Source organism: Camellia sinensis, chromosome 11, assembly GCF_055761805.1.
Source record: "Camellia sinensis isolate YWXY chromosome 11, ASM5576180v1, whole genome shotgun sequence".
Lineage (NCBI taxonomy): Eukaryota > Viridiplantae > Streptophyta > Magnoliopsida > Ericales > Theaceae > Camellia > Camellia sinensis.
The window spans coordinates 25,131,553-25,158,293 of NC_138971.1; the positions used below are offsets into that span (position 1 = coordinate 25,131,553).

General features: G+C 31.7%; 1 protein-coding gene across 2 annotated transcripts; it reads left to right on the top strand.

Moving 5' to 3' along the window:
- The first annotated feature begins 4,321 nt into the window (after positions 1-4,321).
- Positions 4,322-12,066, top strand: LOC114275766 (putative potassium transporter 17). 2 transcript variants are annotated; one of them, XM_082893677.1, is made up of 8 exons: positions 4,322-4,548; positions 6,330-6,537; positions 8,361-8,576; positions 8,657-8,707; positions 9,260-9,520; positions 10,155-10,207; positions 10,291-10,660; positions 10,944-12,066. In XM_082893677.1, the coding sequence occupies exons 1-8, from the start codon at positions 4,432-4,434 to the stop codon at positions 11,795-11,797; spliced, it is 2,130 nt and encodes a 709-aa protein (XP_082749803.1). In that variant the 5' UTR covers positions 4,322-4,431; the 3' UTR covers positions 11,798-12,066. The 2 variants fall into 2 exon arrangements, with proteins under 2 accessions (XP_082749803.1, XP_082749804.1); XM_082893678.1 differs by lacking the exon at positions 8,657-8,707.
- The last annotated feature ends 14,675 nt before the right edge of the window (positions 12,067-26,741 follow it).

The following is a 26,741-nucleotide window of genomic DNA, read 5'->3' on the forward strand; positions in this document are numbered from 1 at the left end:
AATTTTTTTTCTTTTGTTAAAAAAAATATTTGTTTTAAAAACATTTATTGTTCAAGTCCTTATAGTTTAGAAGGATATTAAATTTTTTTTTATAAAATTTAAAACCAAAAATGACAAAAAATAAAAATATAAAATTTTAAAAACGATTCATAATTTGAACATGTGTATTTAACAACATATTATTTTTAGACCAATAATATTATGACACATGTGATTATTGATCTCATGCTAATTGTTGTAACATAATTTTAAAACGAATTTAATTTAATTTAATAAAATATGCATAAATTAAGGAATGAATATTGATCTTATTCTGTTAAGATAATTTAAGGAAGAATCTAAATTTAAAATTTTATTTTAAGAATATAAAATTAATTTATAGACCAATCATATTTATATTACCAAAAATTAAAAAAATTAATAAAATAAAATAAAGAATTACTACTTTTAGCTTTAATAAGATGACACCGTTTTGTAATTATAATAGTATATAGATGTTGTATGACGTTTTGAAACTCTCATAATATCTTTTCTTACAAGTATTTTTTTTAAAATATATAAATATATAAATAATCTTAACATCACTCTTATTGCTCCTTAATACAAAAATTATGAGTTAATTATGATAATTTTAAATTTGTATTTAAAACTTATAAATTATGGGATAGATCATTACAATTTTAAATTTATATTGTGCTAATTTTAAATTAAAATTAATAGATTACTTTCAATATTTGGTCACCTGCAAATTTGAATTTTGGAATGGATTAGTATATTTTTCATCTTTTTTAAATATGATGTAATTTTCATTTGAAAGTCATAAATCAAGGGATATTAATTTTTATTTATTTATTTATTTATTTATTTGCTTGAATAAGAGCTAGTCAATAGAAGATTGTTTTAACTTTTAAAAATCAAAAAATTATAAAATTTAGATTTAGAATTTGGAGCTCTTATTAGAGGCCTTATGGGTTAAAAATCTTCCTTTATTTATATAATATATAAATTTAAATTAATAAATTACTTTCCATATTTAGTGATCCGCAAATTTGAATTTTGAAATGGAGTAGTTTATTTTTCATCTTTTTTAAATTTGATATAATTTCTATTTGAAAGTCATAAATTAAGGAATATTCACTTCGTTTGTTTCCAGTTTTCAGAATTCACTTTTTAGAAAATTTTACTTTTTTGCTTTCCATATTTTTTTGTTATGACTGAATTTTTTTAATATTTTACGCAATTTTTTTTTTTTAAAATTTGTAGACACACCTAACATAAATACACTTAGAAAATTTAATATTTGTGATTTTTTTTTAAATTCACTAAATACTAAAAATACAAAAAAAAAATCACTAAATACTAAACATACAAAAAAATATAAATTTAGTACATTTTTTTATATATATTTTGTGTATTTATTAATTTTTAAAAATATTTTTTCACACAAATAATTTACTATTTATATACATTTAAGTAAGGTACATCTAAAAAAGTAAAAAAAAAAAAATTGCTTAAAATTTAAAAAACTCAATTTTCAAAAAATTAAAGCCAAACACACTGATTAATTTTTATTTACTTGAATAAGAGTAAGTCAATAGAAGATTTTTTAACTTTTAAAAATCAAAAAATTATAAAATTTAGATTGAAAACTTAGAGCTCTTAAAGTTCTAATGGGTTAGAAATCATATTTTCTTTATATAATATAGAGATATATAGATGGATAAACAAATAGATAAAGGGTAAATTACACCGACCTCCCCTGAGATTTCTGATAAATACAGCGACCTCCCCGGTAGTTTCAATAATTATAGTAACTTTCCCTACTTTGCTTGACATTCTCCAAATTCCTCCCTTCTGTCAAACTAGAACTAACGGGGTTACTTTTTCTATAATAAATGACCTTATTGCCCTTCCTTTTAAAATATTAAGGAGTTATTTGAGATAAATTAAATAAGTGCACTTTTTGACTTTTTATGAAATATGGGTAGGGTATGAGTTGGGTTTGAAGTGATGTGATAGAGAGGTGATGTGACTTAAATAAGATGATGTGACTTAAATAGGATAGTGACTTTTTGATTTTTTTAACTTTTTTAAGTTATGCGAAACCAAGCCTAAAAAATGTTTTTGGATTGGAGGACATGTTTGGAAGAAACGAAAAGCGTTCGAAACAGTATTTTTGGATTTATTTTTTTAAAAATTAAAAAAATGTTTAAGAAAATTTTATTTTTTATTTTAAATATATAATTTTTATTTAAATTTTTTATTTAAAATTTTTTAATTTTTTTTTAATTTTAACATTTTAAACTCAAAACACATTTCTACACTCATATCATAACCAATCACATAACTAAAAACTCAATTAAAAAATTATTTTCAAACCTCATAACCAAACACATAATTCGAAACTCCACACTACTTTCAAAACTCTACACTCAAATCGTAACCAAACACATAACAAAATAAATTAAAATATTTAAAAGTATATTTATAAAATAAAAATTATATATTTATAATAAAAATTATATATTTAAAATAAAAAATCACATTTTTAAATTTTTTAATATTTAAAAAATATATTTAAAATATTAAAAAATACAACACATAAATGTATTAAATATAATGCACATTAAAATAAATAAATAAATATTTGAAATATAAAATATTTACCCTAAAAAACTAAATTCGAAAAATTTCAAAACTTATAACAAAATAATTTTTTTCTTTTCAAAATTCAATTCAAAACTCATTGCTCAAAATACGACTCCACACTCAAATCATGATTCTAAAAATAATTTTAAAAAATAAAATAATTTTTTTTAATTTTTTTTTTCTTTTAAAATAGAATTTTGGAAAAAGTTCGGTTTTGAGTTTTGAAAAGAGTTTTGAGTTTTGAATTAAGTTTTAAGTTTCTGTTTGGTTATGAGTTTTGAAAATAATTTTTGAATTGAGTTGAGTAAAAACATGTTCTGAAAAAAGTTTTTTTTTAGTTATAAGTTTTGAATTGAGTTTTGAGTTTTGTGTTTGGTTATAAGTTTTGAAATTTTTTGAAATTATTTTTTTAGTGTAAATATTTTATATTTTAAATATTTATTTATTTGTTTTAATGTGCATTATATTTCATACATTTATGTGTTGTATTTTTTAATATTTTTAATATATTTTTTAAATATTCAAAATCTAAAAAAAAATATTTTAAATATACAATTTTTATTATAAATATTTTATTTTATTTTATAAATATATTTTTAAATATTTTAATTTTTTTGTTATGTGTTTGGTTACGATTTGAGTGTAGAGTTTTGAAAGTAGTGTGGAATTTCGAGTTATGTGTTTAGATATGAGGTTTGAAAATAATTTTTTAACTGAGTTTTGAGTTATGTGTTTGGTTACGATATGAGTACGGAATTGTGTTTTGAGTTTAAAATTAAAAAAATTAAAAAAAATTCAAAACTAAAATAAAATATTTAAAATAAAAAATTTAAATAAAAATTATATATTTAAAATAATAAAATTTCTTAAACATTTTTTAATATTTTAAAAAAATAAATCAAAAAATACTGTTTGAAACGCTTTTTGTTTTTTTTCCAAACATGTCCTCCAATCCAAAAATATTTTTTAATATTTTAAAAGGAAGGACAATAAGGTCATTTATTATAAAAAAAAGTAACCCTGTTAGTTCCAATTTGACAGAATGGGAGAATGTCAGGTCAAGTGTGGGAGGTTGCTGTAATTATTGAAACTACAGGAGAGATCGCTGTATTTGTTAGAAACCTCAGGGGAGGTCAGTGTAATTTACCCATAGATAAATTGATAGATATGTGTGTTCCATTATATATTTAATTTATATGTTTATGTCATCACTTTGCTTGGTTTGGGTTTTCTAAAAACACTTTTCAGAAAATTTTACTTTTTTTCTCCTTATTTTTTAATATTTTAGTAATTTTAAAATTTTTTAGACACACTTAACATAAATATATTTAAAAAGTATAATTTTCATGAATTTTTTTTTTAAAAATTCACTAAATATCAAAAATATAAAAAAATATATGAAATTATAATAATTTTTTTTTATATTTTTGTGTATTTATTAATTTTTTAAAAATATTTTTTTAAAAATATTTTGTCTTTTAGATATATTTAAGTAAAGTGTATCTAAAAAAATAAAAAAAATAATTAAAATTTGAAAAATATTTATTAAAAACAAAAAAAAATATATATAAAAAAAAACTGAATTTTCAAAAAATTATTTAAAAAACGAAACCAAACACGTTTTTTCCTTGTCTTGCTCTATAAAAACAAATCTTCAATTCGTTAAATTTCACAATCCCACCTGACAACTCGTCCATTCCCTCTCTAAGAGAGAGAGAGAGAGAGAGAGAGAGGGTGACAGAGAGAGCAATTAAGAGAGAAGTGTTAGTTGTGGAATGTGAGATGGATCGGCAACCCGGAATCCCTGACTCGGTCGCCACTCGGTCGGACGACATCGCTTTGGTGGTGTTTGATTCCGCCGCTCCTCCTCCTCCTCCAATCCCACCTTCAGGGGACAAGGTACGTATTGATTACCCACACACACACACACACACACCACACACCGCACACACACCTTCAGGGGACAAGGTACGTACTTATTACCCTTTCACACAGCACACACACACACTATACATATATGTATCTATACGTACATATTCATAAGTATGTATCAAAATTTTGTACTTCTGATCCTATATGGCTTCCCTCCAATTCATATTGGACTGGAGGGTGCTGTTAACCCGTCAAGCAACCCACATCAATAATCCAACTAGTCAAGTATTTCATCAATGTAAAAAAATTATATTGATGAGATATGGATAGTTATTCATTATAAGCAACGGTAAATATGCTTTTTAAAATAAATTATTAAATTATTCGTGTAACAAAAAAAATGTCACAATTTTTTTTTTGGTTGTAATTATGCATTATTTTTTTGACAATTTAACAAATGAGGATTGAATTACAAAAGTGTTTAATAATTACTGGATGGATGTGGAGTTTTATCAGTTATTACCAATTGTAAAGGTATTTTGGCTAACAACAATGATTGAAACCCCCAAATTTGGAGACCTCCATGAGCCCCAAAATGATTTGGACCACTGAGAGATAAAAAAGGAAAAAAAAAAGATAAAAACAACACACATAAATGGTCAGATCATTTTGGGGGTTATGAGATCCCAAAATTGGGGTCTCACTCATTTTCCTTTGGCTAAAACAAAAAAGCATCACAAAATTTCTAAATTATTGTGTCCTTTATAGTAATATAATACATATATCTATCTATCTCTCTTTACTATTATAAAGGCGTTGATGTTCCAGTTTTTGGGTTTTCTCAAAATACACTGATAGTAGTTATATGGCCAATTATACCCTAAATTCTATTTGTTTTTTTCAAAAATAGAATTTTTTATCAAATAAAATTTACAATTGATTATTATTATTTTACTAACTTTCTTCATATATATTTGTTGTTTTCCCTGATAATCAAACAAAGAACAATTATTTAGTTTACATTCTTTTTGTCTTTTTCGAAAACAAATCCAAAAACAAATGGAATGTTAGGGGATGGTGTTTTGTCGTGGGTGTGAATTAGTTTTTGATTTATCAAAGTTAGTAAGGGTGTGTTTTGGTTTGAAAGGGGGAATCAGTTATTAGAGGGTTAATGGGATGTGATGGTAAGGAGAGGATGGTGTTTGTCCTGATAGTGGAAAAGTTGTTGAATTATCATTGTTAGTGGGGTGTGGTTTGGTGTGAAAGGGGGAATCTAGGCATCCTTGTACAGGATGGTTTTTGAAACTTTCGTGGAGCTTGTGTTTGTGTTGGAGTTAAAGTTCTTCTTAACTCTTTTTTTGTTTTGTTTTGTTTTTTTTTTTTTTCTGTATTAAAAAAATCGTAGATGGTTGCGAGTAGCAATAGTAGGGATAGTTTGTACTTTTTCGAATCTCTCTCAATGCATGTCATCTTCCGATACCTTTAATTTCATATTTTTAATGAAATTTTTCTTTACTGATCGAAAGAAAAAAAATAAAAATGTCATTCTAGTCCTATGTCTCACTATAATTTTCATTTTTCATTTTTTTTTTTATATGATCCAGTTGGGGTTTCCCAAATTCGTCAATTTGAAGTCGTTACGTTTATGTTTAATAGTTCATTTAGAAATATTTGAAATTATGTACTATTCTAACTTCAATTCTGTCTCTTATCTTTTTTGTTTTTCTTCTTAATATGAAGCTTTAGTTTTAATTTTTGAGAATTTTTATAGTTTGAAGTTGTGAGTAAAATCTCTTATGTTGGATCAGGGAACTCTGAAACTTGCTTACAAGACATTAGGAGTTGTTTTTGGAGGGCTTGTGACTTCCCCACTATATGTTTATCCTTCAATGCGACTGAAGTCTCCAACTGAAGATGATTACTTGGGTCTCTACAGCATCATGTTTTGGACCCTCAGTCTAATTGGGGTCATCAAGTATGCTTGCATAGCTCTCAGAGCCGATGATCAGGGTGAAGGTATAAAATAATTTAAATGGTTCATTGTAGTTTTATGTTTATGCTAATATCTAACGTTGTGGTGAGGATTCCCTTTTTGCTTCCAAAATTTGGCCTTTTATATGTTTTTCTTTTATGTGACATTAACCATTTATCTTGCACTTTGTCGGGAATTTGACTCAATTCTTTCTTTGTCAATATAGTTTACTTTCAACTAGTCAGTAGTCTCTGTCATTTATAATTTTCTTTTTTTCATTTTTTATTTGTCTACCTTGTTGTAAGTATTATGTTGGTAACAATTCCAAAATTAAATTGTGGGAGGATAATTTTGATGTAGTTCCTTTAACTACATCCTTTTCATCATTTCTTTGTCGTGATGATGAGTATTATTATTGCTCGTTATTACAACATGTTTTTCTTTTTATCATTTTTCGATTTGGTTGAATTTTGTTTTTGGCCACTTGATCCAAATGATTCTTTTCTTGGAAATACTTTCTCCTTCAACTTCTGTGTGCTAACAAATCTTGTCCATTTCTACTAGACAAAAGTGACCTAGAATTATGTTTGAGGCATGACCCGCAATTACGTAAACATGGGTAATATGCTTTAAAGATGCTTTTGAATGGCTTTTGTGGTAATTGTTGGGGTGATGCCAAAAGTGTGATTACATTTTTCTTATTTAGCATGTTTTCGTTGGTTGGAAAAGATTGGCTTATTTGCAAATCCCATCAATGTTTTGTTTTTTTTTTTTTTTGGGCTCGAGAGATTTAAGGGGCAAGATTATTTGGAGATATGTTTTTTTGGCTTTTCACAAACCGCTTGGTATATGATAGAATGATAAGAGTTTTTCTTTTGTTTTGTTTTTATTTTTGTTTTTGTTTTTCAATAAATTTCTGTTTCTTGTGGGATCAAAGAGTGAAACCTAATCTTTGCCATGATTTTTGCGTAGTAAATTGAGCAAAATGAGCCTTATTGGAAATAATTTTGTTAGGGACCATGATACCATTACTAAGATTGATACTTCAAATCACATTCGAAGAGCGATATGGACTTTCATGTGACGTATAAATTTTAAATACTATATCTAGTACCTTATTATACGAAAAACCTGGTTTAAAAAACTACTCTTAGAAAAGAATGAAAATAATTTGCATGTTGCCAATGCCATTGTATGATCAGAGGTAATGAACTTCCTATTTGAGTGTTTTTATTCTGCTTTATTTTTTAACACAGCTATAAGACAATAATTTTTTAGGAGGCTTCGAAATTTATTATTCATGCAACAATTTTTCTGTTCCTTCAGTGTATCGATTTGGTTGATGAAGTATTCTTATTGGTTGTGAAGGCTTTCATATGTGCGAAGGAGGGTGGGGACCCTCTCTACATAGCACTTGCGTGGTGCTTTTGACAACATTTCATTCTTGAGCCACCCGTATTCTCTTATTAGGAAATTTGTTATCCACATTCAATGTTATAAACTCAGATTTAGATTAAACTTGTCCTTATGAAGTGAATTTGATATGTGGAAGCTTGTGGGCTCAAAAGTTCTATTCAGGGGAAAGAATATGATCAATCAATCTTGCATGTTTTATTACCAAGTTGTTCTTCGACAATGGTTTTGAGATGATACTAAAAGTCTTGTATGGTCGATATACTTATCAAAACAAAAAGCTTGTTTCCACGATACATTTAATTCTCTTATTATGACTAAATTTAAAATTCTTGTTTGCTCGATATATTAAATTCTCTTCTTGATTTTTAAGAACAATTTTTCCACATGTCACTTGCATCCATAAGCATCCGTTTGCCTGAATTCTCAAATTCTGGATAATGATTTATTGCAGGTGGAACATTTGCTTTATATTCCTTACTTTGTAGGAATTTGGATATTGGAATTCTTTCTTCCAAACATGTAGCTTTGAACTCAAGCTCTGAAAAGCGAAGTAGGCTGGGTATTTTTTTTGAAAAAAGTGTGGTCGCGAGAAGAGTGTTGCTTTTCATTGCAATGCTAGGTATGTGCATGCTAATCGGTGATGGGATACTCACACCTGCAATCTCAGGTTTGTTACCATTTAACTATCCTTAACTCTTTTTTTTTTTTGGCAGCATTTTTTGTGTTTACTTGTCAAAATTGTTCCAGTGTTATCAGCAATTGACGGCATAAGAGCACCTTTTCCTTCTGTCAGCAAAAGTAAGTATTGACATGGAGCTCTGTAACTTTAGCTAGTTCCTAATATTTGATTGTCGTTAAAGTTCAATGACTATGACATCTTTTCAAGGTGTTATTTTCTTGAAATCAAAAGCCCTTTAACTTTGTGTATTTTTTCAATTAAGCCTCTAATCTATTTTTTCATTCAAATAGGCCCTCTCACTTTCCAAATTGATTTAATTTAATCCTTTTGTTACATTCTGTCTACTTTTTGCAGTTAAGCAAATCATATGGTCTCTAACTAAATGGTAAATTGGTAAAATCAACATTAAAACCCATTTTTCTAGTATCAAAACAAACAGATAAGTAAATCCATTGTCGACCTTGGAAACATGTGTTGATGAAGGAATGAAACTAGTTCTCTGTGAACTTAAGTTTTCTCCTTTGAAATACTTGACATAAGCACTTGACAACAGATATAATAGCTAAAAAGCATGAGAGATGGAAGAGATCATAGTAGCAACTGAAACTTCTTTCATTTTTATAGAGTTCAGTTTGTTTGTGTTCACAGATTTCTTGGTTTTCAATTTGCAGCCTTGGTTGAAGTCATGTCTGCAGTAGTTCTTATTGTTCTGTTCCTGCTACAGAAGTATGGAACCTCACGAGTGAGTTTCATTTTCTCTCCCATTATGGGCACATGGACCGTTACTACTCCTCTTATAGGAATTTATAGTATTATTCGTCATTACCCGAGCATATTCAAGGCGATGTCACCGCACTACATCGTCAGTTTTTTTTTGAGAAATGGAAAGGAAGGCTGGGTATTGCTTGGTGGCACTGTCCTTTGCATCACCGGTGAGCCTCGTTTTTCTGGTCTATTACATTGTGGTTATTAACAATGACACTACTGTTCTTTCCACAAACTTCTCTGGAAAGCATATTCCTCTATAGCCTGTAACTTGAATAGCAGTGCTAAATGCTAGTGTTAAAAATTGAAAATAATGTTCGAAAGCCATGATTTAGGTACTTTATTGCAGAAAGAGTGAGGAAGATGATCAATTTTTTCTTAGTGGTTTAGATATAATGATTTTACAAGTAACAAGAAAGAATTGGTGCTTAAAGTTTCCCGTGTTTTGGCTTGTATATGTACTTATGAAGGTCTTTACTAGGTTTGTTAACGAATTGGATTCGCATTGGATTTGGTGTTTTTCGAATCCGTCCCAATTATAAAATCTGAACCTGAACCTGTGCTGATTATGAAAAATCCAATAAGAGATCGCCCGAATTTGATTTATTTGGAAATTCTGATTCGAAAATTCAAGCAAACCCAATTTATTATAGTATTTAATTTTTTTTCATTTGAATTTCATTTTCTTGATTTATTGGTTGTCATTGCCCATTGTTCAGAATATGTTTTTTTTTTTTTTTTTCCCCCCATACTTGTTCTAAACACGCTTGATTCATTAATGTGAAATTTCACTTTTTTCAGGTTCGGAAGCATTGTTTGCTGATCTTGGTCATTTCAATCGGAAATCCATTCAGGTTTCCTATTTAGCTCACTATCTCATGAATTTCAATTTCTCTGATATTATGCAGCGGTTTTCTAACACATTCTCTCCTAGCAGCTAGCCTTTCTATTTACTATATACCCATCGTTGGTTCTGACATATGCGGGACAAACAGCATACCTGATCAAAAACCCAAATGATCACGATGACGGGTTCTACAAGTTTATACCAAAAACAATTTACTGGCCTATGTTCATCGTAGCCACGTTGGCAGCAATTGTTGCGAGTCAGTCACTGATATCGGCCACCTTTTCTATTATCAAGCAATCTGTCACGCTGGATTATTTCCCTCGAGTCAAGGTGGTGCACACATCCTCCAAGAAAGAAGGCGAGGTTTACTGCCCGGAAATCAATTACATCGTCATGATACTTTGTGTTGCTGTCATTCTCATTTTCGGTGATGGAAAGGATATTGGAAATGCTTTTGGTATGATAAACTAATTGACCTTCAATCTTTTTTTCTTTTTTAATTGAACATTTGAAAATTTACTTTCTAGTTTATCATAATGTTTTTCAAAAATAGTTTGCCAAATGCGTTTTTCAAAAAAAAAAAAAAAAAAAAATTAAATTAAAAAAAAACACAATCAAATACGTCTATTGCCATTCGTTCTGTCGTGTTATGCAGCTTCTTTTTTCCTGTTTATATGTCATTTGACTTTCTTATTCTGCAATTTTAATGCATCTATTGATCATCAAGACATTGTTTACAGGTGTTGTTGTCAGTCTTGTTATGCTTATCACCACAATACTATTGACATTAGTCATGATCATGATTTGGCGAACTCCACCAGTGTTGGTTGCTCTTTACTTCATCGTATTTTTTGTGATGGAAGGCGTTTATGTGAGTGCGGTTTCCACAAAAATACCACAAGGTGGATGGATTCCATTTGCCATTTCTTTCATCCTTGCTTTTATCATGTTCGGTTGGTTCCATGGAAGGCACAGAAAGATCCAGTATGAGCTATCCCACAAGATAGACAGAGACCGACTAAGAATGCTATTATCTGATCCCATAGTCCAAAGAGTTCCCGGAGTTTGCTTCTTCTACACCAGCATTCAAGACGGTTTGACCCCAATTCTCGGGCATTACATAAAGAACATGAAATCTCTTCACAAGGTTACTATTTTCATGACCTTTCGATACCTGTTGGTTCCCAGAGTTGCGCCACACGAAAGAATTGTTGTCAGCAAACTAGGCCTTAAAGGGGTATACAGATGTGTGGTTCAATATGGTTATGCTGATTCTCTTGATCTTGAAGGAGACGATTTTGTTAGTCAAGTTATTGATAGATTGCGGGCACATATACAGAACGGCTCTGACTATGCAACGTCAGTTACTTCTGAGCTTGAGGAAGAGATGTCTGATATGGAAGAGGCAAAGCTCACTGGTGCAGTTCATGTTCGGGGAAAGACAAGGTTTTATGTAAGTAAAAATTGTGGTTGGTTTGATGGGTATATGCTTGCATTCTATGAAGTTCTGCATAGGAATTGCAGGTCAGCATTGCCTGCTCTGGGGGTGCCGCTATCGCGACGTGTTGAGGTTGGAATGCTCTATGAGGTTTGAGAGAGAGAGAGAGAGAGAGAGGAGCGTAAAAGACAAGGTAATGTTTAAGTTTCAGGTAGTGAAAATGAGATTGCATTGTGTTTTGATAGAGAGAGATTAGTATAAAAGCCAAAGTAAAGTTAAGGTTTAGGTAGTGGCAATTAGAATGTAATGTGGGTGTAATTTATATATGTATTTTGGATTTTGAGTGGAGAGATCAAATGTATTATAAAAGAATATATATATATATATATGTAACAACAAATAATTGATTGTGGTTCACAAGAAAAGGATCTATTTATAATTACAAGCAACTATTTCTCAATTTATGATTTTTTTTTTAAAAAATTTTTGGTATAATTTGTGAACTGGCCGACGTTACAAGATTTCGTGTTAACTGTTTGTATATTTATTTGAAAAGAATTCAATTTCTAGATCATTAAAAAAAAAAATTGTTGGTTTTACGAAAAAAAACTTGAAAAAAAGAGAGATAAAAAAGGATAAGCTACTTTATCCCGTTGTTGTCTGGTTTATATGCAGATTACTCATTTGAAAAAAAAAGGTAAATCACACTTTGTCTTCTTTATATTTGGTCACTTTTTCACTTTGGTTTTTAATTTATTTTTTCTTTATTTAACCGTTCGTGTTTTAAGCTTTTCCTAATTTACCTCTAAATTTAATTTATGTTCAAAATTAGATAGAAAATATCACAATAATTATCTCATAATATAAAAATTATATTATAATATTGAGTTTTGAATTTGTGTTAGAAATGTGAACTATATATAATAAAATATTTTTATACCACGTGACCGCCAATGTACGATGTTTTGTTTAGCTTTTAACAGAAGTTAATTTTAGGAGTAAATTAGAAAAAAAAAACTTAAAACAAAAAGGGTAAAAAAAAAAAAAGAAAAAAAAAAGAAAAAAGAAAAAACACTTTAAGAGCCAAAGTGAGAAAGTTATCAAAAATAAAGAGGACATAGTATAACTTATCTTGAAAATAACCACATAACCCTCACTAATTTTTATTAGAGTAATTCTATTTATACACCACTAATCATTTTAGAACACATTATTACTTAGTACACATACATAATAATTTTTAGAGTTTGAAAATATTTTAATTCATACCTTAACTTTACATTACTAGTCATAAGATAACACACCACTTATGCATTTGAATACACACCACAACCTATACCCAAATATCTCTATCTTCACCATGTATCTCTATCGTCGACGTTGAAGATCTCCAATGCTGGCAGAGAGTTTTGTTCGGCTTATGCATTTTCATTGTCGTTTTAGATCTCCATCTTTGCCATTGTCTTGCCGTTATTTCGCCGGTGCATTGTCAGTATTGAAAATTTATCATTCTCACCCTTGATTCACACCTTTTATTCTCACATTGGTATATTTTTCCTATCATCTTTTGATTTAGTTACTGACTCAACTTTCATAATAATTTCTATTTCGAGTTTAATTCAATTTTGATTGTCTGAACATAATATCATCGTACAAAAAAATAAAATTCAACAAATTGAATATATTCAAAATATTTATGTTGAACAAAATAAATACATTTATAGTTTATATGTTGAATAATTTTAACTCGTTCGACTTATTATGTTAAATATATATTATATTTTGTATTTTATTTATTTATTTTTTTGTAAATTTGAATACATCTACTTTTTGTAAAAAAGAAAAGAAAATATACTTAAAAAAAATTATATTATTGAATTGAAAAATTTGAGAAATGATATTCTTAAGGAATTAAAATGTTCAATTTTTTATGTATGAACATTTATAATTTGGTCAACCTTAATAATTTGAACAAAATTGTTTTATTCAAATAAAAATAATCGAACACTCGAATAAAAATAATCGAACATTGTCTAAAAGTTCAATTACGGTTATCCGAACATGTGACAAAGTCATATTTCCAACCATTATATGAATGAGATAAACAAAAAAAACAAAAAGCTGTATTAAATTGACATTTCATTGATGTACTTTTTGAAATCAACAATCTCGGTGTCATCCATTGTATGCACATCTTCAAAACCAATTGATTTCAATTTTATTAAATCCTAAATCTTCAAAATTAATTTTTTTATGTTCTTAGACCCTAAATCTTCAAAACTAATTTATTTTAGATGTTTTATTTTGGATGTTTATATATTTATAGGTGATGATGGTGTATGGGATAAGGGGTCACTGCTGTGCGTGAAGCATAACAGTGACTGTGGTGCCTCTATTTGAGGTGTATTATGACCTTATTTTTATGATTCAAACCGTCCATTTTGTAGGGTTTGTTGATTACTTCATGCCTATCAAAAATCATATTAATCGGATATCAACAACTATATGATCGATAACCAAAAATATAAATAATAAGTTTTATTTTGAGAAATAACATAAATAATATGCTATTCGATCATATAGTTGTTGATATCCGATTAATATGATTTTTGGTAGGCATGAAGTACTCAACAAACCCTACAAAATGGACGGTTTGGATTATAAAAATAAGGCCATAATACATCTCAAATGGATGCACCACAGTCACTGCTGTGCTTCACGCACAACAGTGACCCCTTATCCTGGTGTATGAAGAGTATTTTTTATTTTTATATATAAAATCTTTGAATGGATAGAATATACTTCGACATTATCCTTAATGATCTTTTCATTTGAGGATATTATTAAAATATAAATTTAATCTGTTAGTAGTATATACCGATGTGTAAATAGAATTTCCCTTTTTGTTAATAAAACATATAAATTGACCATTATATCCTCTTCTTCGGCTCTTAAATTTAATCGGGTGGTTGTCTCACGGTGAATGTTGTTAATCAAGTATATGGATAGAAAACTTAATGTAAAGTGGGTTATATATACAAACCCACTTATAATTGCATTTAATAATTTTGTTTGCTCTGATTCATGTACCCACTTATAATTACATTCAATAACTTTGTTTGCTCTAATTCATGTGCCCACTTGTAATTGCATTCAATAATTTTGTTTGCTCTAATTCATGTCTCTGGATGGTGTTTCATGATCGATTCTAAGACCCAATTTGTTAGAGACAGTGGTGAGATAGAGTGATGCGGCAGCAGTGTTTGATGGAGTTTATGGCACCACCAAGAGATTGATTACCGGAAACATTTTTCAAATATTTGCAAGACAAAACCCAAAACCTACAACAATAGCACTAAAAACTCGAGCTCCTTAAGTTGTTGACAGACTAAATGCCACTGTGATTTTTTTCCAGCAGGTATAAGAGGTGCTGAATGGTTGGAAAGAAAATGGAGTACAAAGAGGAAAAAATAAGCGTTCCTTTGTAAATTTAAATATGTATAAAGGATATTTTCTTCTTAAATTAGACATACTCTCTACACAACGGTATGACTCTCACAACCTGTTATTTTCGACGAAAAACTAACGGTTTATTGTAGTTCACAAACTACATATACATTATATAATTATTTCTAAATGACAACAGGACAATATGTACATAGACCAATCTATGAGAGGGTAAAATAAAATTTGCCCAAGAAAAAAAAAAAATGAATTCTCATTCTGCTACTTTTATCCTAGTGCTCTCTCAAAACAGGCTTCAATGAGTATTATAGTCATTGATAATTTTTTTTTTTTTCTTTTGATAAAAATACTTGTTTAAATTAGAGCATATTATAATTTGGTATTTACAAAATTTAAAGAAAATTTACAAAATAGCTATAAGGGAAGTGATGTTTTATGAAATAAAATGTTAGGCAACTAAAATACAATACATTCAGAAAATGTATAATTGAAAAGCAAGAAATTAGTCCATTCCAAGCGACATTAGACTAGCATATTAGAATGGTATGGCAAGGAAAAAACCTCAACTCACATGAGATGCCATAATAAATAAATATATAAGTTTATTTAATTTAAACAAAGTATATAGCCTTTTTCATCCACATAATTCAACCAAGCTCAAATCATATGGACAAGCTATATCACAAAAGATAGTCCACGTCACCAAGCCACATAATCAACAAATTTTCATAAACTACAAAGTGACTCCAAAACTTCAGTATAATTACTTTTTAATTTTTTTTTTAATTTTATTATAATCTTATAAAATTTAGACATTACTAGTAAGACCCTGTGGAAAAAATTGGGGGATGGAACATCACCCATGTGGGCAAGTTGGCTCAATTTCCCTTTCCTCTACTTTACCATGAAGATTGAAGAAGAAAAGAGAAGCTTGGCTTCTCTTGTGAACACCAAACCAGAAGACTCCAGAACAAGGTGTTCATCTTGAATTCAACCTCCTTAAGGTCAATAATGGAGGCAGCTTGAAGCTTTCAGAATGCGTCTGAAATGTGGTGAAATTTTCGTCACTGCCTACGTATCTCACCCTGAAGAAACTCTATAAATAAAGAGGTTAGCTATTGTATTTGATATGCAAACATTGAATTGGAGGAGAAGAGAGTGGTGAGGAAACATTGAGTGAAATTGTATCTCTTCAAAATGTATAGAATTTTCATTGCTTGTAGACGTAGGCTATCGCCGAACCACGTAAACTTTGTGTTTCTCTCTCGTGTGTGTTTGTTTGTATCAATCTGTGGCTCCCTTGGCTTAACAAGTGGTATCAGAGCTTGGTTAGGTGAATTTTCAGTAAATTAGAGGCATTTTTTAGAACTACCTAGATTTCAAAGTTCTCAGAATCAACTTCTGAACACACCATTGAATAGCTCTCATTGAGTAGAGCAATTTGAAAAAAAATTCACCTCAAATGGACACCGAAAGCTCTCTCAATCGCTAGTCAAAGTTGGCCTGAAAAAGTCAATCGTCCAAGCCGAGCCGATTTGAAGAAGAATATTCTATGGAATATTTCGTGCCCCATCAGCATGCCATGTTAACGTCTACTGAGCCATGTCAATGTTGACCAAAAACAACCTCACTGCCATGTTAGCTCTGACAGCCTGGTTAATTGCCACGTCAGCAGCCACATCAACATGTTTGACTGCCACGCCAGCGTTGACTGCCACATCAGCAGACTAGCCAGAAACGAAATATTCCCTCTGTGAAGAATATTCTGACTAAATATTTTGACTGAATATTCTCTTGAATAACGGAATATTCCCCGAGGTTTTGGCCAATTTTGGGGGCACTTTTGGGTCAATTTTTGACGTAAGAAGAGTAGCCCTTGGCTAAATCGACTGTTCCAGATGCAACCGTGCTATCCATTTCTTTAGATTTGCATCCAAATTTTGTGAAGTTGTCAAGGGTGTTGTATTCCAAATTGTCTTAGACATCCCTGAATAAGGGTCTTTTGGTGGTTTCAAAATTTTGAAAAAGAATGGCTAAAAAAATAGCTTCATCAAGTAACCGAGGAAGAAGGAGCTCAATCTCCAATGCCAAGTTCAAGGTTGAAAAGTTTGATGGAATAAACAACTTCAGTATGTGGCAATGCGAAGTCTTAGAGTGCTCATCTAACACGAATTGGATATCACTTTGGAGGACAAACTCGCAAAAATGTCCGACAAAGATTGGATCAAGATCAATCGGCTAACCTGTGGTACTATTCGGTTATGTCTTGCAAAAGATCAGAAGTATTCTGTCATGAAGGAGATGAATGCCAAAGACCTCTAGAAAAAGTTGGAGGACAAGCACATAACAAAAAGCATAGAGAATCAGTTATACTTGAAAAGTAGCTTTTTCGGTTTCAATATAAAGAAAGAAGTTTGATGTCCAAACACTTGAATGACTTTAACAAGATTCTTGCCAATCTACTCAATCTGAATGTTGAAGTTGAAGATGAAGTCAAGGCTTTATTGCTGGTGAATGCCTTACCAGATGAATATGAGCACTTGATTACCACACTGCTCTATATGAAAGAAGAAATCAAGTTTGAAGATGTGTCTAACACATTGGTTAACAATGAGTACCGAAAAAAACATAAGAAAGCCCATTATCAAGACACATCATGTGGAGCCTTAGTTACATGAGAAAGATCAGATAAGAAGCAATCTGGGTGAGGATCATATAGAAGAAACAAAAATAGATCCCGCTCCATGTCTATGGAACCGTCAACCAGAAGAACACCCGCTATAGATGAATGTGCCCTTTGTCGAAAGAAAGGACACTAGAAAGCTGATTGTCTGGAGAATAATGACAATGAGATATCTATAGTTAGCCTTGCTCAGGAGAATGAAGATTCAGATTGTGTTTGTATTGCTCCATCATTTCCATGCCATTCTGATGAATGAATTCTAGATGTACTTTCCACAAGGTGTCCCAATCGGGACTAGTTTTTTGACTTTGAGAAGTTAGATAGTGGAATAGTTCTTATGGGTAATGTTGCTGCCTGTGAGATAATGGGAATAGGAAGCATCCAACTGAAGGTACATGATGAAACAGTTCGAGCTCTGAAAGAAGTATAGTATGTACCAGAATTGAAGAAGAATCTTATGAGTATTTTAGCATCGAAAGGTTTCAAGATTACCTTGGAAGGTGGAGCTCTCGAAGTAGCATTGAGAACTCGGGTAATAATGAAAGGAAAAAAAAAGAAGAATTTGTACTTCTTGCAAGGAAGTACAGTTGTAGGTGGAGCAGCCACCAACAGTAGAAAGAATGAAGATCTTGACAAATTTGACACAGATTGCATGAAGACTAAAGTCAAGTTTACGATAGTAAAACATTATATGGAAGAAAAGATGGACTATGTGCATACCAATGCATGAGGGCCTTCCAAATTTGCATCGAAATAAGGTAAGCACTATTTTGTCACATCTATTGAAGAATATTCTCATCGTGTTTGGGTGTACACTATGAAGTATAAGAATGAAATTGTGAACATCTTCACAACATGGAAAAAGATAATAGAAAACCAAACTTGTAGAAAATTGAACACCTTAAGATCAAACAATGGTGGAGAGAACATTACTGATCCGCTGAAGGAACTCTGTCAGAAAGAAGGTAGAGTACATCACATCACTGAAAGACAAACTCCACAATAGAAGGGAATGGTAGAATGGATGAACAGTTCTCCATTGGAAAATGTGCGCTGTATGCTTGCTCAATCCAGTTTAGACAAGCAATTTTGGACTGAAGCTGTGACATATGTTCACCACCTTATCAATTGTCTGTCGACTATTGCAAATGACAGAAGAACATCTTTGGAGGTATGGTTCGGCACTTATGCAACGACTATGATCAATTGCATGTGTTTGGTAGTCTGACTTACTATCATGTGCAGAGAAGTAAGCTTGATTCTAGAGCTAAGAAAGGTGTATTCTTGGGCTTTAGTCATGACATAAAAGGGGACAGGCTTTGGTGCCCTGAATTGAAGAAGGTTATAGTTAGCCGAGATGTCACATTTAATGAGTCTGAAATGCTTAAGAAAAACAAGCCTGAAGACTCTAGTGAACATAACAAAGCCATTGGAATGCAACAGGTGGAGTTTAATGCACCAGTAGACTTAGAAGAACGAATTGAAGAAGATGCAATTGAAGAAGAATCAGTCACAATAATATCGCAGCAATCAGAGTCTATTGCTACGAGGAAGTCGAATAGAGAAACCAGAAAACTGGCAAGATACGTGAATATCATATCTTATGCATTTCTAGTAGTTGAGAATGATATCTTAACAACTGAAGCAACCAAGAAGAATCTCGAGCAAAAAAAGCTAGTTGAAAAAGAAGTACAGAATCTGCACAAGAACAAGACTTGGGATATGGAGCGACTACCAAACATGAAAAAGGTAATCAGCTGCAAATGGAAATTCACCAAGAAGAATGGTGATTTGAACGAAGAAATTTTCTTATCTCAACCTGGAAGGTTTCGAGTAACTGGAAAGGAAAATTTCATTGGAAAGAAGAAATCTCTTTATAGAATGAAACAATCACCATGACAGTGGTATGATTAGTTTGATCATTTTACGGTTGCATAGAAGAAGACTCTTGGGATAGAGGATCCCCAAGAGAGGGTTAGGGTTAGAAGCATAGTGCATCTCTCCCAACAGAAGAAAACCCAGTAGAGAAGAACATAATTGGAGTTAAGTTCAAACAGTGTTTGGACTTAATCCACTTAGAGCAAATGTAAGCACCTTCGGGTGCATGGCAACATTGATTGCTCACTATATAGTTTGGATGGAGAATTTTTGCCAAGGTAGAGAACTGTGGGGAAGTTGGCTCAATTTCTCTTCCCTCTACTTTACCATGAAGAAAGAAGAAGACAAGAGAAGCTTGGTTTCTCTTGTGAAGACCAAACCAGAAGACTCTAGAAGAAGGTGTTCATCTTGAATTCAATATCCTGAAGGTCAACAATGGAGACACCTCGAAGCTTCTAGAATGTGTTCGAAATGCGGTGAAATTTCTGTCACCACTTACACATCTCATGTCATGCCTCGAAAATAACTCAACATAACCAAACCACATCTATGACCCCTCGTTCAATAATCACTACAACAAGTTGGGTCTTGAATGAGCTAATTTCGTCACTATAGATATTTGTGACGAAATATTTTCGTCACAAGTTTCGTCATTGAATGTTTGTCACTAAAAACCATCGTGACGAAAAATAATTTCGTCACCAATGAAATTAGTTCAGTGACGAAATTTTTTGTCACAAATAAAACAAGATTTTGTCGCAAAAAATTCTCATTTTCGTCACCAAATAATTATTCAGTATCATATTTATAATTTTAGTTGACGAATAAATTTGTCACAAATGTTGATCATTGATGAGGAAATAATTTTGTCACGATAAGATGTAAAGGTGACGAAATTTTTCGTCTCCAAAAGTCATACATGGGTGACGAAATATATTTCGCCACAAATATATTTATATACGTGACAAAATATATTTCGTCACCAAACAACAAAATCAATGAAAACTTTCATATATGTGCTGCAATAAATTTTGTCACAAAAAATGTTTATTAACGACGAATAATTACTTTGTCATAATAACAAATACAAATGACGAAACAAATTCGTCACTAAACCTGTTCCATATTTTATATTTTAATTTCAATTATTATTTCACAAATATCCCTGCTCATATCCCAATAGCCTTTTAATTGTACTAAGAAATCCATTAGCTATTATACATCACTCCACAAAAAAATTCAGTAAACAATTTATATTATAAATCAAAATATATCCATCAAACAACTTTAATAATATAAACCATTAAGTGTAACAAAAAAACCATCAAAGCAAATCCCAAAATGAACTAACATGGAATACACAAAAAAAATCAACACTCAATCTTGATTTGCAATTACAACTAAGTATTAGTTCAGGAAACAAAATTCAACAGTTGATCTTCATTTGCAAGTATACTTCCAAACGTCATCAAAAACCAATCTGCAAAGAAAATAAACAAAGAAAACATTAATATATTATCAATTACATCTAAACTCATATATAAATAATTTTATTTTATAAACCAATTTAGTAGAAATGCATCTAACAAACCAAAACTTCAAAGAGTTGAGGTGATCCTTGATGATAAAGCAACACGAATAACATAAGATGCCAAAAGATTGCAGAAATACCATATATCACTATCACTGATGGTAGAATATATATATATATATATATAATAGCTCCAAAATATAACGTAGCATTGAGGTACATTTGATTCACGACAATGGGCCGATGACTTTTTCAATAAGGTAAATTTGATCAGTGGAATTCAACACAAGAACCTTGAAAGACCTTTGGGTTGTACCATTGAAGCCCCTCAATGCCTTCTTGTTTATGAATTTGTACCCAACAAAAGCCTTGATCAAATCATCTTTGGTAAGGAATCATTGTGATTTTTTATTTTTTATTTATAAGCATGCTCATGATTTTTTTGACTCTTTGGTTTTATAGTGCTATCCTAGCATTATCACCTAATAAAGCCAATATATATATATATATATATATTTTTATGACCGATGTCCGGACTAGTTTACACGCACCTCAAATTAATAGCCAGAAGAGAGTTGTCATCTTCATTTAAAAATTGATAATTATTCCAAGACATGGACATGTAGAAAACAAATTGTTCCATTTCTTAAACCACATAAAACAATCTGTCCCTGCAACAAGAGATGAGTTTGTTACATTGAAATCATATAGTGATAGTCAGTTTACCACAAACAAAGGTCATGTAATGATAATAGATAAACAATTATCAAATAAAAAATGTAATGATAATATATAAAAGTACAGTAATGTCATTTATAAATCTTGAGATGAGGTCAATATCTACCAAGGAAAAAGTTGTTGACTTGATTATGCAAGGCCTGTTAACTGTTGATGTGCAAATTCTGAATTACATATTAGTGCCACATCGAACCTAATGGAATTAAGATTTTAGTCAAGTAAGTTTTATGTCAAGTTTTCTTTTAAGTTAATGTGTTGCAAAGTTTGCTAACAACCCACAGGGTTGTCATTTGTTAAGTTCATCAGGACCTGCCACAAAGAGGATAGTACAAGTGTTGACAATCATCACATGAATCACAACCACGTCAAACAGATTCTCAATAAAACACATTTTTAGCCACTCCATTGCAGATGCTCTCATCTTTTCTCCAACTTCTATATTTCAATATTCTATTTGACATAAGTAAAACCAATAATATAAAAAATATTTGGAACTGATGGGCAGCTTAGTTGAGTCGGTCATTACAAATATAGTTATATTTCCCCTGGTTGCCATTTTAAAATTTTACTCCTTTGAGCAGTATATTAGAATCTTTTAATATCACCACAAATCCAGATGAAAAATCCTCAAAGAAAACTTCTTGAATCATTCATGAGAAGCCAAATTACAGAATAATTATCAACATAGTGGTTTGCAAGGGAGATTACACTTACTTCCAGATCAACTGATGTTATGCTTTATCTGCTGATGCATACACAACCTCAGCATCACCAGGTCGCTGCCCAGCAAACGTCAGGGGAATTATCTGGAACAAGCACGAAAAGAAAATTATGGCTCTTGTCCACATAAACGAGAATATGTCAATGTTTAATAACAAAAATGCCAGTTTTCCTTTTTTTCATTGTCCATTTATGATGCCTAGAGTAACCTTTTGTTTATCTTTTTTCCTTTCTCTTCCTGATGAATACCCAATACTAGGTGGTACATTGACCTTGGACTCGGGGTGACCTTTGGGAGGAATCACTTGATGTACATTTAAAAAGACATTCACACATCATATATGATTCTGTTGTTATCCACTGAATTCGAAATGTAACAGAGGAATAAATGGTCTATGAATCAAAGCCTTGTTTGGTTTAGATTTCACCAGACTTCACATCTGCTCTTAAAAGTCTGGGATATGAAAATAATAGCCCCAGAATCTAAGACTTTGCAAAGTTTAATTCAAGGAACTATTGAGAGGAACTCCAATTCAATCTCCAAGCACTTGCTTACTCAGGAATCAGTAAAACAATTTAAATATATATATTGAAAAAACTCACATCAAATGAAAAGGAGAACTAGAATATAGAATATAGATTATAGATTATGTCCAACATAAGAAGTTAGATCATTTTTTAAGATTTGGCACATTGGGAAAATTTAACACACAGGTTTAACAATTCAGTACCTTTCCAGATGCATTTTCGAATGCTGTTACCATTTCCAAAACTGATGTTCCTTTTCCAGTTCCAAGGTTGTAAACTTCACAACCTGCAGTGACATCAATAATGAAGCAAATGTAATGATACCTAGCCACATCATTCAAGAATTTTCATGCCAGCTTTTACATTCATGTAATACTAAACAACTTTTAGACTTAACCAACATTACACTTGTGCACACACATAAGTGGGCAACATGCATAGAAAAGCATAATTGAGGCAGAGATAAAGTTTCAGGGGTGCCCTAGCCCAAAAAAAAAAAAAAAGAGTTGAACTTAATTGAAAGGTAGTAACTCCCGCGGATTGAACCCACGCCACTGTGGGAGCGAAACAAGTGTACTACTATTTTTGCTACAAAGCACTTGAGTTTCATTTGATCATATTTTAATATATTATAAGCATTTTCTTAAGGGAACAGATATGCACAGTGAAAGCGTGGTTTGGAACCGTGTTTTCGTCGTATGCACAGTGAAAGCGCTATTTCAAATAGCGTTTTCTTCAGAAATTTTTTTTATGTTAAAAGCGTGATTTGGAACAGCACTTTCTTAATCAAAAGCGTGTTTTGGAATAACGTTTTCACTATTCATCAAATTTTGGACTCCAAACAGTGAAAGCGCGATTTGTAATAGCGCTTTAGCCTAGTTTGAGATATCCATCCAAACTAGGCCTAGTTTGGGAATTAAGATGCAAAAGAGGTTTAATATGAGAAAAGCCCCGAGAATGATATCGATTTTTTTTTTGGTAATTCAGAAATTCTGAATTTTGTGATCCCATTCCATTTTGACTCTAAATTTAGAAGTTCTAGAACCTTCTGTGTTTGACGCAGCTGTAAATCTGCTTGCAAGACTTAACCCGAGTTTATTTGCACTTTCATCCTATTTCTGACTGCAGGTTTCTCACGGGGCCAACTAGGCATAACAACAATTAATTACATTTATCATATAGGCAACAATTGTTCAGACAAGTTGGCACTAGAGAAGTAGGGCTCACTTTGTTTCACGTAGCAGCTCCTTGTATCCTTAATCATTACTTATCTGATGATATGCTGCTACAGTAGTGAGGAGTTTGTTACCCGGCACTTCAAAATGCTAATTTTGGTTTACAAATGTTTCCTAAAAAAAAGAAAAAAAGAAAGACAACTCACCATATGGAAGCAACACTCTTACACTTTCTGCAAGTGCAACAACATTATTGTTCTAGAATTGAGGTTTCACAACTCTATTTTTCATCAAGGAAGCCAAGAGAACGACAAAGAAATGGGGCATCAGATACTCTCAGGTGTCTTACTGAAATGGTATGAAGATGGTTTCTGTACTGGTGTAGCAAAATATGATGGCAATTGGGACCCAGGAGGATAATCTGGAGTAGCAGGAAATTGTGACATCAATCCAGGGGATGAGAATGGGATTTGGTTAGGATATCCATAAAACGAATCAAACCTGGTAGACAGTTTTGAACCCATGTTGCCTGAGACAACAGACGGAAAGATATTTACGGCCTCACTTGCAGGAAGGTGATTACCGTGTCCCAATGAGATAGAGGATGAAGGCAAACCCAAGTCCTCACTATTTGGAAAGGTAGCTCGAGCTTCAGGCAGCATCGATCCAGGTGGGCCAGGCCAAGCTGTCTGGCTTGGGACACTAGCAGAAATAGCTGTAGGTCCAGGGTATATTGGAAGTTGGCTCATGATTGACAATCCTGCAGGTGGTGGCCGGCCAGCCACCCTTACTGCTAGCATCTTCCCTTCCATTTTGTGCCCATTCATATGTGTCACAGCCATGGCAGCATCAATGGGACTTTCAAATGTAACAAAGCCGTAGCCTTTACTAAAACCTGTGCTTCGATCTTTAATTACTTTCACTTCTGTGATTTTACCGAATGAACAAAACAACTCTCTCAACTGGTTGTCATCAACAGCTTGAGGAAGATAGCCAATATAGAGGCTTGCATCATTGATTTCTTTGTTGGGTTTCCTTTTTTTGTTAGGAACTGAACCACTGCCACGCCCAGTACTGCACAAAGTGGTGCCAACCTGAGGTGATGTAATAAAGGGACAACTAGATGTGGGATGGCAAAAGCTTCCACACATTGCACAGGTGATCTCCATTTTAAAAGTAGATTGCCGGAGGGGATAGGCATAGTGCTTGTGTCCTTCCTCCTTGCACACACTGCAGATGTTCTCATTTCTATAAGTTCCTTTCAGTTTTGCAAGCTCCACCAGTTGGGCTTGCTTGTGTCCATTCATTCCTTCATCTATTGGGATTAGCAATTTCTCAACCATTCTTACAGCTGCATCCAGAGACTTCTGGTTATCTGCCTCTATACAAACATGCAAGTCGACAAATGATGTGGTTGTTCACTGGTTGATTAGAGAGAGAAAACTAGTGTATATTATGGCAAATAATACCAGGGTTGTAATCCACAAGGAGACTCAGAAAAAGAATACCAAAAAGAATAGAGACTAATGAAGGGGATACAAATGAACCACATTTAGAGTTATTTCGTTTATGGTTCAATCCAGTAATTAACTTACAACTTTTCCAATGGGAAATATGCCAAATATACTAAAGCAGATGCTCCCATCTTTGTCCCCACTGCATAAGATATTAAATCGTTGATGTGAAGAATTTGATAGCTCCCGAAATGAATCTTCACTTTTATCCATGAAGCCAGTATCTCCAGGTACCACCCCAGGCATTTAAGGAACCCTTGGTGCAGAAGGAAAGAAACGAGAAGTGCGGTCTTCATAAGTTGAGATGTTACCAGAGTTATCCTGACTCCCAATAGAGAAAGAGAGACTTCCATTCATATGAGGAAATCAAAGAGAAACAAATAAAAGCCTTTAACATCAGTGAAATTAAACTGGACAAGCATATTAATGAATACTGATAAAATGTCAACCTAATTTTAATTAAATTAATTTTAAAACTTAGCAAATTACAGTTACAGTTGCAGTAAGATCATTTTTACTTTGAAAAAAAAAAGAGAGGCTTTAGAGTGGTAGGTTTCAAGATCATCAACCCTTTTTATTTCCTAATTGAATATGTTCTAGCTTCTACATTCAGCTAATATCTAATTCTAGCATCAAATGCTAAACAAATTCACAAACAGCCTCAATAATGCTGAAGTAGAGGACCATCAACCCAGCAACCTTTAATTCAAACCCTCATTCATATCAATTAATAAAGGTGAACCATCAATACCTTTGCCAGCTAACTATTATCGTGTATAACCAATAAGCGGATTGCTCTAGGACCAGTGATCATCACCTTCAATTTAAAAGATTGAAAGTAAACCAAACAAATTAAGAGAACCCAAAT

Excerpts from the sequence above, each read along its gene's own strand:
- LOC114275766 (XM_082893677.1), top strand. The coding sequence starts at position 4,432 with ATGGATCGGCAACCCGGAATCCCTGACTCGGTCGCCACTCGGTCGGAC. Across the intron at positions 6,538-8,360 it reads AGCCGATGATCAGGGTGAAG|GTGGAACATTTGCTTTATAT; the intron begins GTATAAAATAAT and ends GATTTATTGCAG. Across the intron at positions 8,708-9,259 it reads TTTTCCTTCTGTCAGCAAAA|CCTTGGTTGAAGTCATGTCT; the intron begins GTAAGTATTGAC and ends TTCAATTTGCAG.